The sequence below is a fragment of the Hylobates moloch genome, unplaced genomic scaffold (genome assembly GCF_009828535.3).
Source record: "Hylobates moloch isolate HMO894 unplaced genomic scaffold, HMol_V3 SCAFFOLD_21, whole genome shotgun sequence".
NCBI lineage: Eukaryota > Metazoa > Chordata > Mammalia > Primates > Hylobatidae > Hylobates > Hylobates moloch.
In genome coordinates, this window is record NW_026652296.1 from 47842210 (window position 1) to 47857651 (window position 15442).

A 15442-nucleotide genomic window follows, 5' to 3' on the forward strand; every position below is an offset into this window, starting at 1 on the left:
ATAATTATAAAATTGGTTTTTCTTTTGGTTATTATTTATCACAGAAAAAATTGAAAAGCCTGAGTTGTTTTTGATACATTACAATAAATATCCAAAGTATGAGACAAGTTATGGATTACAGAGAACTCTGAATATTTGGGAAACGCTAAATATGTTTTGGTGAGCTATAACCTTAAGATGTGACTGGATTAGACATCTTCACCACTTATTCCATCTCTTTATGAAGCTCCTTATGTTTTCCCCTTGTGTATAATAGGTTGCAGGTTTGATAACCATGGGGACCCTGTGAAGACTGAAATCATGTGTGTCCTATCACTTTTAAGGTAGCCTTTCTTTAATTTCACGAGATAGGCTTGAAAACCAGAAGTAACCCAACTCCAAAATTGGCAGTAAATCCTTTGACAGGGAAAAGGTGACGTACTGTGTAATAAATTCCTTTGTTGAAAAAGAGATGTTGCAATACTGGAAACTGAAGTACCAAATGTTTCCTTTTAAATTTGGAAAGGCCCTTTCTTATTACTTATCTGTCCCTGTGGACTTCTAAGAGGGGATGTGTTGAAAGATTTTTCAGATGCCCACTAGCCACAGTGACAGTGAATGGCAGCATTTATAAGATGACATAAATACTTCAAAATCATCAGTAATCCTTGGAGACGTGTAGTGTGCCAGGGGTACTGAATGTGAGCTTTTGTTGCTGTCGAGCCTGTGCTTTTGTAGGAGGCTGCCTAGGAATGTGGGTTGTGTCTCTCCTATGAATGCAACTTCACTTTTCCCCCTCTGGGGCTCTTTGTATTAGGATTGAGGTGGGAGTGGTTTGGAAGACAAAAAGGCTGTACAGATAAGAAAGATCTGTGAGACTATGAGTTGTATTTTAAAATCCTAATCTTATTTTGAGGTCCTGTGGAGCAATTATATTATTGTCCTCAACCATTAGAACTCTACATTAATAACTGGACACATAAAGGTCTTTTAATTTTCATTTTGTAATAATGGGGCTCATCCCACCCCTGCTGCTACTGCTACACTAGATGAAGACAAAAAAGATTGAAAATAATCTAGAAATGCGATGAAGATATATTTTAGCCAAGAGTTGGTAAATTTTGATGTTTCTCTATTCTTACTGCAAAAGCTTTTTAGTTTGTTACTTTTACCTTTTGGAACTAAAACTTAATTTGACAATATGATTTTGTTGGGCTGTCACAATCCCTATATTTAATTATTTTGTTTTGAAGGCTGCATCTCTCACTAGAGCTGAAGTTAAAAAAAAATTATAAATGTGTGACGAAGGTCAGGCAACATAAAACACCCATGACGTCTGTTCATGTTCACTCTGATCAACTCATGTACTCAAGATACAGGGAAGTGAAGTGAATGGGGCCAAATCCCATCATGGGAAACTTTGCTTTCCCCTTTACTAACTTGCCTTAAGAGAAAGTATCGTGAATGCAGGAGTGTAATCTTAAGTCGGGCAATAAACCTGTTGGAGAAAAAAGTAGGTATTTATTTTAGATACTGGGGAAAATAAAAGGAATAAATAAGAAAAGTCAAGCATGATCCACAGTCTCTAGATAACCACAGTTAAAATGTTTCCTGCCAGACTAAGAGAAATCTTTATCATACTATTTGTTTTGTTTTGATAATGATAGGTTTACCTAGGTGGTCGTTTTTACCCTATGTGGCTTAGCTTGATTTGAAGCAGTAGCCTTCATTTAGAATTACAAGGCAAGGGATAAACTTTTAAATTCTATTTTAGGCTTTCTCAGTGATGATTGTCAAGCTAGCTGGGAATCGCTTTAATAGAAGGAACATACAGAGAATAGGATGAGAGGCAGGAAAGTAGTAGAAAATTTTTCTTAAGACGGTTATTTTCCTCATAGTAGTATTAATTAAGTGCTTACTCTGTGGTCAACTCCATGCTAAATGCTTTATGTGATTTTTCTCATTTTGTCCTTGAAACAACGCTGTGAGGTAGTTGGTATCCCATTCCCCATTTTACAGCTGTGGAAACTGAGCCCTAAATAACCCAAAGTCAGCCTGCTGGATTCAAACGTGAGTCTGACTGCAGAACAGATATTAACCCTTACCCTACAGGCCTTAAGGTAGGGGTGTGTGTGTAAGAGGGTGGGACGGTGAGGGAGGGAAGGAGGAGAGAAAATGAGAATGAATGAATAGAGTAAATAAAATGTGCAGGCTGTCCTCTTCTTAAAAAAGACCCTGCTTCTTGACACAGAAATCTCAGATTTCTCCTATGGGTGAAGATACAGAAGCTTTTTGTAATGTAAGCTAACGTATCCATTAGAGAAATAATGGCATTGTTGGAAGGATTTAGATGACAAGAAAATAAAGATACCTTATTAATTAACTCTTCTAGTTTCCTTGGGGTTTTGCCAACTTTTTCTGGATTCCAGACAAATCCAAAAACATGATTTAAAGGTGGCTTCACTGAAGTGGTGTCACATGATTGAGGGAAGTGGTCATTCTTTAGATGGATAAAAGGTGGTTTTAAAATATGCAGGACTCCATTTTTCAGACAATATAAAGTATTTAATCAAAGGATTCTTTTTTTAATTCAAATTAACTAAAAAGAAATTCTGTAGTTGGAAGCAATTAACTATATCCTGGGTTTTCCCCCTAAAAAAGTCAGTTAAAATAAATATTCTCAGATCAAATGATCTTTTTCGTTTTATCGCTGCTAATGGCATCTGATAAATATATGTATATGAGCTTATCAGAAATTATATTTGAATCAACACAAAGTTGCATGTTTGAATTGGAAAAAGTAGCTAGAAGTTGTCTTCTTTCAGTGTAAAGTTTTCTGAGCCATTTTCAATCACCAGCAAAGAGCCACGTATATAGATTAAGAATGCATTTGGTCCCATATATTCATTGACAGATGAATGAATAAAGAACATATGGTATATACATACATGGAGTTTCCATTTGGGAATATGAAAAAGTTCTGGAGCTAGATGGTGCTGATGGTTGTACAACAGTGTGAATGTACTTAATGCCACTGAATTGCATACTTTAAAAATGGTTAAATGGCAATTTTATATTATTTATGATAGCAATGGATGTAGCCTTTAAAAAGAGAACTGAATTGCAGTTGCTAAAGGGGCAAGTTTTTAAATTTAAACTTAAATTTAAAAACCTCATGTAACAGATGCCTGGGAAGAGACTGGGTCTAGTCAGGCTACCTAGCAGTACCCTTTGGTTTTCAGGCCTGTCCTTTCCCTCCTGCCATTCTCAGCAGATGGTGTTTTCTTTCTTTTTTCTTTTCTTTCTTTCTTTTTTTTTTTTTAATTTATCCCACTCAGTGGCCATGGATGGGCCTTGATGCTCATGCATGTCACCCCTCAATCATGCTGCTGTGCCTCAGGCTTAGCTATGCAACTGCAGGCATGGGAAGTTGGATTTAGTCAGACATGGCAGAGACATTCAACTTAATGCTCTCTGAAGATCCGTATATTCCCCTATATTTCACAGGCCCCATGTAGTTGCCTAAGAACATGTTGCTCTTTCTGCCCAGAGACTGGAATGGTAATGATATTTGTCACTTTCAGGCTAAGGTGGTAAAATTCTGGAACAGCAGGGTGGCCTTGTTCTTGTGGAGGGGAGGTATGTGATTCAGGTAGTGCATTTACAGGTGATGGAGTCTCCATCTGCCTAGGTTTGTTTCTTTCACCTAGGTTTGAGTGAGAGTGTGAAGCAGATCTTCAGGTGATCCAGGTATGACCTATAACATTAGAGAGAATTATATTTTAAGTCACTGAGATTTGGCCGTTGTTTTTGCAGCCCGGTATAGCTATTCTGACTGTTACTCCAGGATCGGCTTTTGCCAGACATATTTGATGAAATGAGAGAAACAGGGAGGTTTTTGGGAGTAAGGGGATGGATGTAAGTTGATGAAGCATGGAATTTTAGTTAAGAATAGAGGTGAGGACCTGAGTGGGGTGAGGAATAGTTAAAAGGCAGCTGAATTAATGGATGGCAGTTTTTGGTGAGATGGAGGGAATGTTGGAGTTGGAGTGCCCAAGGGAGGGAGCTGGAAAGATAGGAGTGAGATGATTCCAGTTGATATGACTGAGGAGTTCACGTTACTGCTGAAGATGGGTGTGAGTTTATCAGGTAGTGCGGATAACTGGAGGAGAGGATATCAGAATACCAAAAGCCAAGATATTGGGAGAATCATCTAGATAAATATTAAATTCAGCAAGAATGACGACAAGGAGTAGTGTTGGGCAGAGTAAATGTGAGCTGGGAGTTAAAATCTCTGAGAAATGAATTTGTCGTTACATGTCTGAAACCGTCTGTCTTCACTCTCACTCTAGAATGGTAGTTTAACTGATTCCAGGTTGGCAGTGTTTTTTTCTGTTTGCTTGTTTTTTTTGCCATAGCATCTTTAAGATGTTAGTCTTGTGGCTTCTTTTGTTGCTTGGAGATATTTAGTTATCAGTTTAATTTAAAAATTTTTTGGATTTTTTTTGTAGGTGAATTTTTTCCCTTTTCTTTTTGGTTAGTTTTTAATGTTTTCTTGTTGTCTTTGGTCCAGAGCTTCAAACTGATACAATTAAGGATGGATTTCTATTTTTATTCCTCTTTTTTGGAACTCTGTGTGGATCTTCAGTTTAATAACTTAAATTCTAGAAAATTCTTATTCCTTATACAAATATTAGTGCTTTCTTCTTTCTTTCCTCTCTTTCAAAATGCCTATTAATGCATTGGACATTATCAGTTTACACTTTGGGATTCTTAACTCCTCATTTTCTTTCTCTGTCATTCTAGGCTCCGTTTCTTTTTCTTATTGTACCACAGTTTGCTCTATTTCAGGGATAGGCAAACAATGACCTGTGGGCCAATCTGGTTCATGGCCTGTTTTTGTATAGCTCATAAGCTAAGAATGATTTTTTAGTTTTTAAGACTTGTTGCAAAAAAAAAATTAAGAAGATTTGATAGAAAGAAATTACATGTAGCATTCAAAACCTAAAATATTTACTATTTGGCCTTTTACAAATTTGTTTTCAACCACTGTCCAATTATTTTCACTTCTTGAAATAACTTTTTTGTTTTTTTGCTGTTGCTCATTCTTCCTTTTGGTTGTGTGTATATATGTGTTAAAGTTGGGGGTTGGAATTTTTTATTGGGAGTTCATCTTCATTGTGGGTTTTGAAAGTTTAGGGATACCCACAAGTAGAAGACATGTATTATCTTTGAGCATGGAACATGCTGAATTCTCAGCAACAGGAAACATACTGGGAAAGAGTGAGCTGGGGCTGGAGTAAGGGTTAAGATTAATGTGAGATGACCTGGCCATAGAGACTGGCACTCCTAGGGCTGTGGGAATGTCCAGGATTCCTGCTGAATCCAGAGTTTTTATATGAGTCCTTTAGGTTGGTGTGTAGAATACATAATCAGGGCATTGACATCTGGACTGGCCAGAATGACAGTAAAGTGAATACTGAGTCATCAAGCAGGGGCCTGACACTTTTGGGGAGGTCTGACAATATGTAGTAGCACCCCTGCCAGCTGCTGTGTACTCTGGGCCTACCACAGAGTAGGGACTCAAAAACAGCCTGGCAAATGAATGAATGAGGAAAGAAATGAAGGTCAGGTCCATATTTTGAGGACTGGTAAGTACCAGGCAGGTATCTTCCGCCAGCCTTTGTCCTAGACTAACCAGACAGGAAGAATATGGAGAGATACCTCTAATAGTTGTTTTGTAGATCCTTTGGGATTTTCTACATAGAAAATTATATCATCTGTGAATAGAGGCAGTTTTACTTCTTCCTTTCTGTTCTTTATGCCTTTTTTCCCCTTGCCTTATTACAATGGCTGTAATCTCCAGTACATTGTTGAAGAGAAGTGATGAAAGCAGACATCATTGCCCTGTTTCTGATCCTAGGGAGAAACAATTCAGCGTTTCGTCATTAAGTATGATGCAACTGTAGGTCTTTTTGCAGATGTTTTTTAATTCTGGAAATTGATAACTGAATTTAGAGGCCTAAGCAGATTCAAGTATAGTTTTTTTTTTTTTTTTGGGCAGTGTACAAGACTAGGTATGATTTTGTCAAGAGATACATAGTGTCTGGTATCTTTCTGTGGTATTAGCAGCCACTGATGATTGCCTCTATCAGTTATTACATTGTGGGTTACAAATGGTTATATTCCAATTCTATTGATTTCTTTTTCATTTATTATCTAGGATACTTCTATAGAGAAAATATTCCTTCATAAATTGGTTACACTGGTATATAGTTCCTATTGGAAGGACAGAAACATGCTTGCTTGTTTTCTTTTATCAGTTTTCAGAATAGTGAGTTGGTTTCATAGCATCCTCCAAAGATGATCAGTGCTTTTAAAAACATAAGTTATGAATTTATTATGTGTTTTAATCCATTCATTTGTCATACTTATTGATGCTAAAATTTTTCTTTTTTTAGAACTTGGTGTTTTTTTACTTCTAGGCATCTTGTCAGGTCTTTTATAATCCATGTTTTCTGTTAAGATTTGAGAACATACACATACTCTTACTTGGAAAAGTAAGGACAAAAAGAGGGTATAGTGAAAGTCATTTCTAATATTGGTGAATAAAGAGTGGAACCGTTTGCCTTTGAATCACACTTCAGCTCTATGGCAGCATATTCTAAGAAACTTTGGAATTTTATAGGTAAAAGCATAGAAGTCAAACTTTATTTGATTGGAACCTACAGGAAAATAAGCTTTGGTTTCATGGCTCTTTGTTAAAGATGATCAATGTCAGAGAATATAAGTCATAATTTTAAAAGTTTCTTGGTAAGAAGATCAATCATTGGAAAGCTCTGTATGTATATTCCTGTATAACAACAGAGCAAAGTCTTTCTGACATACATTGTGTATTTTTGATGTAATGTTAACTTCATGTGGTTTAGCTTTTTGACTTCAGGCATGTGTATATAACTTTCTGAACGTTCATTTAGTTTATAATATGCCAATATCCTAGCAGTTATTATTGTCCTAAAGTGTAACATTTCACTGTTCAACATCAAGTATGTGCACAAAGGGAATTGAACTTTATGGCGTTTCATGAGCTAAGCACAATGGTTGTGCATAGTAAGTGTCCAACATGGTTTCTTTATATTAGCTTTATTGTCATCTTTTTCCCGATTATAAAAACAATATTGCAAAAATTTACTGAATAGGGAATGCCACAAAGTTACACATTGAATTATGTATCTAGATCTTCCTTGAAGTGTAGGTATTCATTCACAAAGAGATATTTAGATCTGGAAGGATGTTTGCATTTACACTTTACCAAAAATACAGGGAAGCCATTTCTGGCAAATACCTGGCAATTTCTAAAAAAAATTCATACTTTTTTTTCTCTTTTAGAAGGCCTTTATTTTTTTACTGAATAGGTGAACAACTACTCCAGAATTCCCATTCTTCTATTGATTCTTTTTCTTTCCTCTCATTTTCCAGTCTTATTGAATAATTTTCTTAAAACATCCACTTCCAACACTGGAGAGGAATGTAATCTTATTTCTAATTGACTATTTATAATAGGACATATTTCTAGTCTACTATGACTAATGTAATAGTCAAAGGCAGTGTTTTACCTATTCAGCACATTTGTTTCTGGTTGAAGAGGGCATTTTTTTCCTTGAAGGTCCTAATGGCTCCTGTTCTTTTATTTTATTATTTTATTATTTTTAATTACACTTTAAGTTTTGGGGTACATGTGCAGAACGTGCAGTTTTGTTACATAGGTATACATGTGCCATGGTGGTTTGCTCCACCCATCAACCTGTCACCTACATTAGGTATTTCTCCTAATGCTATCCCTCCCTTTGCCCCCCACCTCCTGACTGGCCCTGGTGTGTGATGTTCCCCTCCCTGTGTCCATGTGTTCTCATTGTTCAACTCCCACTTATGAGTGAGAACATGCAGTGCTTAGTTTTCTGTTCCTGTGTTAGTTTGCTGAGAATGATGGTTTCCAGCTTCATCCACGTCCCTGCAAAGGACATGAACTCATCCTTTTTTATGGCTGCATAGTATTCCATGGTGTATATGTGCCACATTTTCTTTTTTTTTTTTTTTTTTTTTTTGAGAAATCTTGTTCTTGTCCCCCAGGCTTGAGTGCGATGGCTCCATCTCAGCTCACTGCAAACTCTGCCTACCAGGTTCAAATGATTCTCTTGCCTCTCCCTCCCAAGTAGCTGGGATGAAGGCGCCTGCTACTACGCCTGGCTAATTTTTGTATTTTTTAGTAGAGATGGGGTTTCACCATGTTGGCCAGGCTGGTCTCAAACTCCTGACCTCAGGTGGATCCACCCACCTCGGCCTCCCAAAGTGTTGGGATTACAGGCATGAGCCACTGTGCCCGGCCTATGTGCCACATTTTCTTTATCCAGTCTGTCATTGATGGACATTTGGGTTGGTTCCAAGTCTTTGCTATTGTGAAGAGTGCTGCAATAAACATATGGGTGCATGTATCTTTATAGTAGAATGATTTATAATCCGTGGAATATATACCTAGTAATGGGATTGCTGGGTCAAGGATCAGTTCTAGATCCTTGAGGAATCACCAGACTATCTTCCATAATGGTTGAACTAATTTCCACTCCCACCAACAGTGTACAGGTGTTCCTGTTTCTCCACATCCTCTCCAGCATCTGTTGTTTCCTGACTTTTTAATGATTGCATTTCTAACTGGTGTGAGATGGTATCTCATTGTGGTTTTGATTTGCATTTCTCTGTTGACCAGTGATGGTAAGCATTTTTTCATGTTTGTTGGCTGTATAAATGTCTTCTTTTGAGAAGTGTCCTTGCATATCCTTTGCCCGCTTTTTGATGGGGTTGTTTTTTTCTTGTAAATTTGTTTGAGTTCATTGTAGATTCTGGATATTAGCCCTTTGTCAGATGAGTAGGTGGCAAAGATTTTCTCCCATTCTGTAGGTTGCCTGTTCACTCTGATGGTAGTTTCTTTTGCTATGCAGAAGCTCTAGTTTAATTAGATCCCATTTGTCAATTTTGGCTTCTGTTGCCATTGCTTTTGGTGTTTTAGACTTGAAGTCTTTGCCCATGCCTGTGTCCTGAAAAAATTCACACTTTTATGAACTGATGGTATTTGTGGCAATGAGTGTATATTGAAAAGTACCAATGTGGTTTAACAATTACACATAATATTTTTTAGGGGGATTTTTTTTGTTAGTGCCTAACACCAGTCAACACATAATAGTTAAACAGAGAACTATGTATCATATTAATTGGTATTGGTTTGCTTTTGATTGATAAACTTTGTGTTTAGTTTCTGCTGAATCTCTTTACTAAAATTACCAGATTGCTCATGGAAGTAATTTCATCCCTCACTGAATTATTTTCCCAGCTAACTACTCTCTTAAATGATGCATAAGGGTGTTCTAATGCTATTGAAATAAGCAGGGTGTTCAGTGCTGCTTTTCCTCAACTGTTGGTTTGTTTGGATTTCTAGGATGTGGAGAGCATCTTGTACGCACTATACTGGCTAGAGAATGTTCACATGCTTTACAAGCTGAAGATGCTCACCAAGCCCTGTTGGAGACTATGCAAAACAAGTTTATCAGTAAGTATAACATTAAGAAGATTACATCTTCTAAATACAGATTATTTCACTGCTATAAGCACTATGAGTCAGGCACTCCATTTGTATTTCTAGAGCTACCTCTAGGGTCTAGCAGAGGGAAAGACCCACATTTAATACTGATTGTGAAAAGAAATTCCACCACAGTAGATAGTACCACATGAAATTTTCCATATAACTAAGCTAATCCCCAAGCTGTAAGACACTGACAAGGCTCTCATATAGTAGAATGAATACATAACCATATGTTAATATGTTAATAAGAATTGACCAGTGGCAAAATGTGAGCTGAGAGATGAGTCATGAATAGGCATTTAAGGTCTCTCTCTAGTGATTTTTCAGAAAAAGGTTGATTATATTCATGTACTATTTCCTCAAATGTATTAGAATCAGACTTAGGTTTTATTGTTATTTTGTTTTAACAATTACTGTTGTTGAATGCTGTTTTAAAAGAAAACCAAATTCATCGGCTTAATAGCATATGTGATTTACATAATTGTTATGAGTTATTAGATGCATTCTCAGAATGTTAATGAGAAGGAATAGTAAGTGTAGAAAATTAGATGTTCATCAAAAGTTCACTATGTAGACAGATCTCTATAACTAAAACTATAAAACACTGATGAAACGAAATTGAAGAGGACACCAAAAAATGGAAAAATGCTTCATGTTTATGGATTGGAAGAATCAATATTGTTAAAATGTCCATACTACCCAAAGCAGTCTAAAGATTCAATGCAATCCCTATCAAAATACAAATGACATTCTTCTGAAATAGAAAAAACAACCCTAACATTTATGTGGACTCGCAGAAGATCTGGAATAGCCAAAGCTATCCTAAGCAAAAAGAACAAAAATGGAGGAATCACATTATATAACTTCAGATTATATTATAGTAACCAAAATGGCATGGGACTGGCATAAAAACAGTCACATAGACCAGTGGAACAGAGTATAGAACCCAGAAACAAATCCACACACCTACAATGAACTCATGTTCCACAAAGTTGTCAAGAACATACACTCTGGAAACCTCTCTTCAACAAATGGTGCTGGGAAAACTGGATATCCATGTGCAGAAGAATGAAACTAGACTCCTGTCTCTCACCATATACAAAAATCAAATCAAAACGGACTAAAGACTTAAATCTAAGACCCCAATCTATGAAACTACTCCAAGAAAACATTGGGGAAAATCTCTAGGACATTGGTCTGGGCAAAATTTCTTGACTAATACCCTGCAAGCGCAGGCAACCAAAGCAAAAATGGACAGAAGAGATTATATCAAGTTAAAAAGCTTCTCCATAGCAAAGGAAACAACAAAGTGAAGAGACAACCCGAAGAATGGGAGAAGATATTTGCAAACTATCCATCTGACAAGGGATTAATAACCAGAATATATAAGGAGCCCAAACAACCCTACAGGAAAAAAATCTAATAATCTGATCAAAAAATGGGCAAAAGATTTGAATAGACATTTCTCAAATGAAGACATAAAAATTGCAAACAGGCATATGAAAAAGTGCTCAACATTATTGCTCATCAGAGAAATGCAAATCAAAACTACAATGAGATGTTAATTGCAAACAGGCATATGAAAAAGTGCTCAAATTATTGCTCATCAGAGAAATGCAAATCAAAACTACAATGAGATGTTATCTCACCCCAGTTAAAATGCCTTATATCCAAAAGACAGGCAATAACAAACTCTGGTGAAGATGCAGAGAAAAGAGAATGCTGGAACACTGTTGGTGGGAATGTAAATTAGTACAACCACTATGGAGAACAGTTTGGAGGTTCCTCAGAAAACTAAAAATAGAGCCACCACGTGATCCAGCAATCCCACTGCTATATATATCCCCAAAAGAAGGGAAGCAGTATATTGAAGAGATATTTGCACTCCCATGTTTGTTGCAGCAGCGTTCACAATAGCCAAGATTTGGAAGCAACCTAAGTGTCCAGCAGATGAAGGAATAAAGAAAATGCGGCACATACACACAATGGAGTACTATGCAGACATAAAAAAGAATGAGATCTTGTCATTTGCAACAACGTGGATGGAACTGGGGGAGATCATTATGTTAAGTGAAATAAGCCAGGCACAGAAAGACAAACATGTTCTCACTCATTTGTAGGATCTAAAAATCAAAACAATTGAACTCATGGAAGGTAGTGGAGGACTTGGCGGGAGGTGGGGATGCCTAACAGGTAAAAAAAATAACAAGAAAGAATGAATAAGACCTACTATTTGATGGCACAACAAGGTGACCATAGCCAATAATAATTTAATTATACATTTTAAAATAACTAAAAGAGTGTAATTGGATCATCTGAAACACAAAGGACAAATGCTTGAGGGGATGGATACCCTATAGTTGATGGTGTGATTATTTCACATTGCATTCCTGTATCAAAACATTTCATGTACCTCATAAATATATATACCTACTATGTACCCACAAAAATTAAAAATTAAAAAAAACATTCACTTTCTAGAAACTCTGTGATGGATGTGTAATTATGGCACATGGTAACTTTATGGTTGTTGAGAATGATCCCAAGTACTTTACTGAGTCTAAAACTACAGATTAGCTAGTTCTACTTCCCTTTGTTTGGGTTTATGCTAAGGAGTTCCTGAACTCTGCTCTTTTCTGTTGCTTTGTATAACTCTATAAAACTGTTCACGGAGTTGACCTGCAGTATTTCATCTTGCCACTGGGATCCATTACCTAATACATATTGAGCCCCATCTTAGAAATTCCAGACTCGTGGAAAGGAGCAAGAAATGTCTGAGCTCACCTAATTGACCCTGTTCCTTTAATAGCTGAAACTTAGTTTGCAAGAGTTCAGTGACTTTCCAAAGTCATCTTGTTAGCCAGTGGGTGTTTGTTGTGCAAGAAAACACTGCCTTTTATTTAAAAAATAAAAAATGTAAAATGGTATGAAATACAGAAGAACAGTGTTCTGGGAGTCAAGACAGTTGTTTCCACTCTCAACTTTGTGTCCATCTCATTGGTTAAACAAGCTGCTTCAGCAGTTTTATTAAGAATAAAAGCAAAAATGTTAGATAAGAGGCAGTTTCTAAATGCTTTTGCCATGCTAAGCTCTATGTCGTATCTTCTGGATTCAGCATATAAATGTGAAATTCTTTTCAGACAGATAATTTGGAAATGGGATTGAAAAAGGAAAATTTTCAGGAACTACTTAGGAAGCACAGATGATATTTACAAGGTAAATGGAAGGAAAGAAATTGAATTTACCAGAGGACTAGACTAGAAGCAAGGAGGTTGAGTTTTTTTCTCTTTTAACACACTGGTGGTGTAATTAGTTGTCTGTTTTAGGACAAATCTCTTTATTCTTAATTTCCTCATATGTAAAAGGAGTGGGCAAATACGGATGGTTCCTAAAATTCCTTCCAGCTCCAAAATTGTATTTCATCCTTAGTTTAGTTCACAAGCCGAACTAAACTACTTATATGAAGAATAGTTGTAGGCTGAGTGCCGTGGCCTATAATCCTAGCACTTTGGGAGGCTGAGGCAGGTGGATCACGTGAGGTCAAGGAGTTTGAGATCAGCCTGGCCAACATGGTGAAACCTTGTCTCTACTAAAAATACAAATATTAGCTGGGCATGGTGGCCAGCGCCTGTAATCCCAGCTACTTGGGAGGCTAAGGCAGGAGAATCTCTTGAACTTGGGAAGCTGAGGCAGGAGAATCGCTTGAACCTGAGAGGCGGAGATTGCAGTGAGCCAATATTGTGCCACTGCACTCTAGCCTGGGCAACAGAGCAAAAACTCTGTCTCAAAAAAAAAAAAAAAAAGTTGTAAATCAAATTAGCCATTAAATGAAATTATAAATTAAAACTATTGATGGTGTATCTCAAGTTTCTATTTGAAATGATTCGGTTGAAATCCTTTCAGCCAATGATGGAGGTAAGCTAGCAACCACTTTCTTGGTTTTGTGGAAACCATAATATTCTTCCCTTTTTGCTTCCTTTGTTTTTTTTTTTTTTTTTTTTTTAAGATTTGTATAAATAATATATCTAGCGATTCTCATTACAATGCATATATAGAAAAATTGTATATGATAATTAAGTTCAATAACCCCTTTTCATTCATTCTGAGTCTCATTTCTCCTGCCAGAAAGAACCACTGCTAACAGATTGGTATGTATATTTATGGCTTTCCCTCACTCCTTTCCTGCCATCCTCCCTTTTCTTTCTTTCTGACATCATTTTAAACAATTATATAGAAGAGATTTTTAATGTATTGTTTTGCAATATGCTTTCCACTTAACATAGCTTAATGCTCTTAATATATCAGTATATATAGTTTTATAGCCAAATATTTCATGGTTCCGTAATTTATTCATTCCTCTACTGAAAGAGATTTGTCTGTAATTTTTGTCTATATCATTTTACTGCATATAAATGCTGACTTCTCTATATTCTTTTAACTAAACATTTTATATGATTTCATTTCCTCTTTTTTAGCATATCAGTTATTTTTTTTTAGTGGTTGCTCTAGAGTTTGGAATATACATTTACAATTAACCTAAGTTCACTTTTTTTTTGGTAAAAATTTAAGGGGTTCAAGTGCAGTTTTGCTACATGGATGTATTGTGTAGTGGTGAAGTCTGGGCTTTCAGTGTAACCATCACCTGAATAATGTACATTGTACCCATTACGTAATTTCTCATCCCTCATTCCCTGACTCTCCCATCCTTTTGAGTCTCCATTGTCTACTATTGTAGACTCTAAGTCCATGTGTACACATTATTTAGCTCCCATCTATAAGTGAGAATATTTGGTATTTGACTTCCTGTTTGTGAGTTATTTCAGTTAAGATAATGGCCTACAGCTCCATCCATGTTGCTTCAGAAGACATGATTTCATTCTTTTTTTGTGGCTGAATAGTATTTGTGTGTGTGTGTGTGTGTGTGTATCATATTTTCTTTAGTCATCTGTTGATGGACACTTCAGTTGATTCCATATCTTAGCTATTGTGAATAGCACTGTGGTAAACATATGAGTGCAGTTTTTTGTATAATGATTTTCCTTGAGTGGACACCTATTAGGTTTGTGCAAAAATAATTGCGGTTCCAGACTCTGAATTTTAAATCATTATAACTAGGCTCAACCATTATTACTTATGGGTCTAATAATTTGTCTTTATGTATTTTTTCTAAAGTAGCCAGTAACTTACTAAAATAAAGATTTTTTTCTCTTACTGCAATTTGAAACAAACTCCGCCACCATCTTAAATGTAGGGTTTGTTAAAATCTATTTTTGATAAACAAGACTTTAATGTGATAGACCGAATGGAGGAAAATTGAAAGGCATTTCAGAGATTGAAATGTTTTTGTTTCCACTTGCATTACCTTATGCCAAGATCAGGGCTTTGGTTTGACTTAATATTGGAAGCATAAAAGACAATAACCAGTCTGCACATTTCTTTAAAAACCACTCTTCATGTAACATACAAAACTCATAAAAATGGGTACTGTAAAAATAGTGCCTTAATAATACTTCATGCTAACCAGCCGATTATAGACTGAATGCTTAGTTAAGTGGGGGAAGAAATAAGTAGTTTCCTTTTTAGTTGTTCTTTCTAAAAGATTACACACATATACACATATACAACCTCTTTCAGTGATTCAGATGTGACTTTTCCTCTTCATGGTTATTTTTAAACCAACTTGGTTTTGTGAATTATTCTTTTTGATGCAAACCTTGGCTGCATGTGTGGTATGTGAACTATGGGGCAGCATTATAGATTCCTGCTCAGTACTTAATGACTAATATCACAGTACATTTTTTTTTAGCTGGTTTCTGTTTATTACTAAAT

General features: G+C 36.2%; 1 protein-coding gene across 6 annotated transcripts in view; it reads left to right on the forward strand.

Annotated features, from left to right (window-relative positions):
• Nucleotides 1-15442, forward strand: part of TASP1 (taspase 1) — a 262432-nt gene that overhangs the window by 155245 nt on the left and 91745 nt on the right. For 4 of the 6 annotated variants that reach the window (XR_004245959.2, XM_032142309.2, XM_032142310.2 and 1 more), the window contains one exon: nucleotides 9470-9580. Coding sequence is in view for 3 of the 6 variants with exons in the window: in XM_032142309.2 (XP_031998200.1) it covers nucleotides 9470-9580 (111 nt within the window). In the remaining 3 variants the exon portion in view is untranslated. Of the gene's footprint in view, nucleotides 1-9469; nucleotides 9581-13738; nucleotides 13762-15442 lie in introns of all 6 variants that reach the window. The other 2 variants (XR_009211478.1, XR_009211479.1) reach the window with 1 other exon arrangement.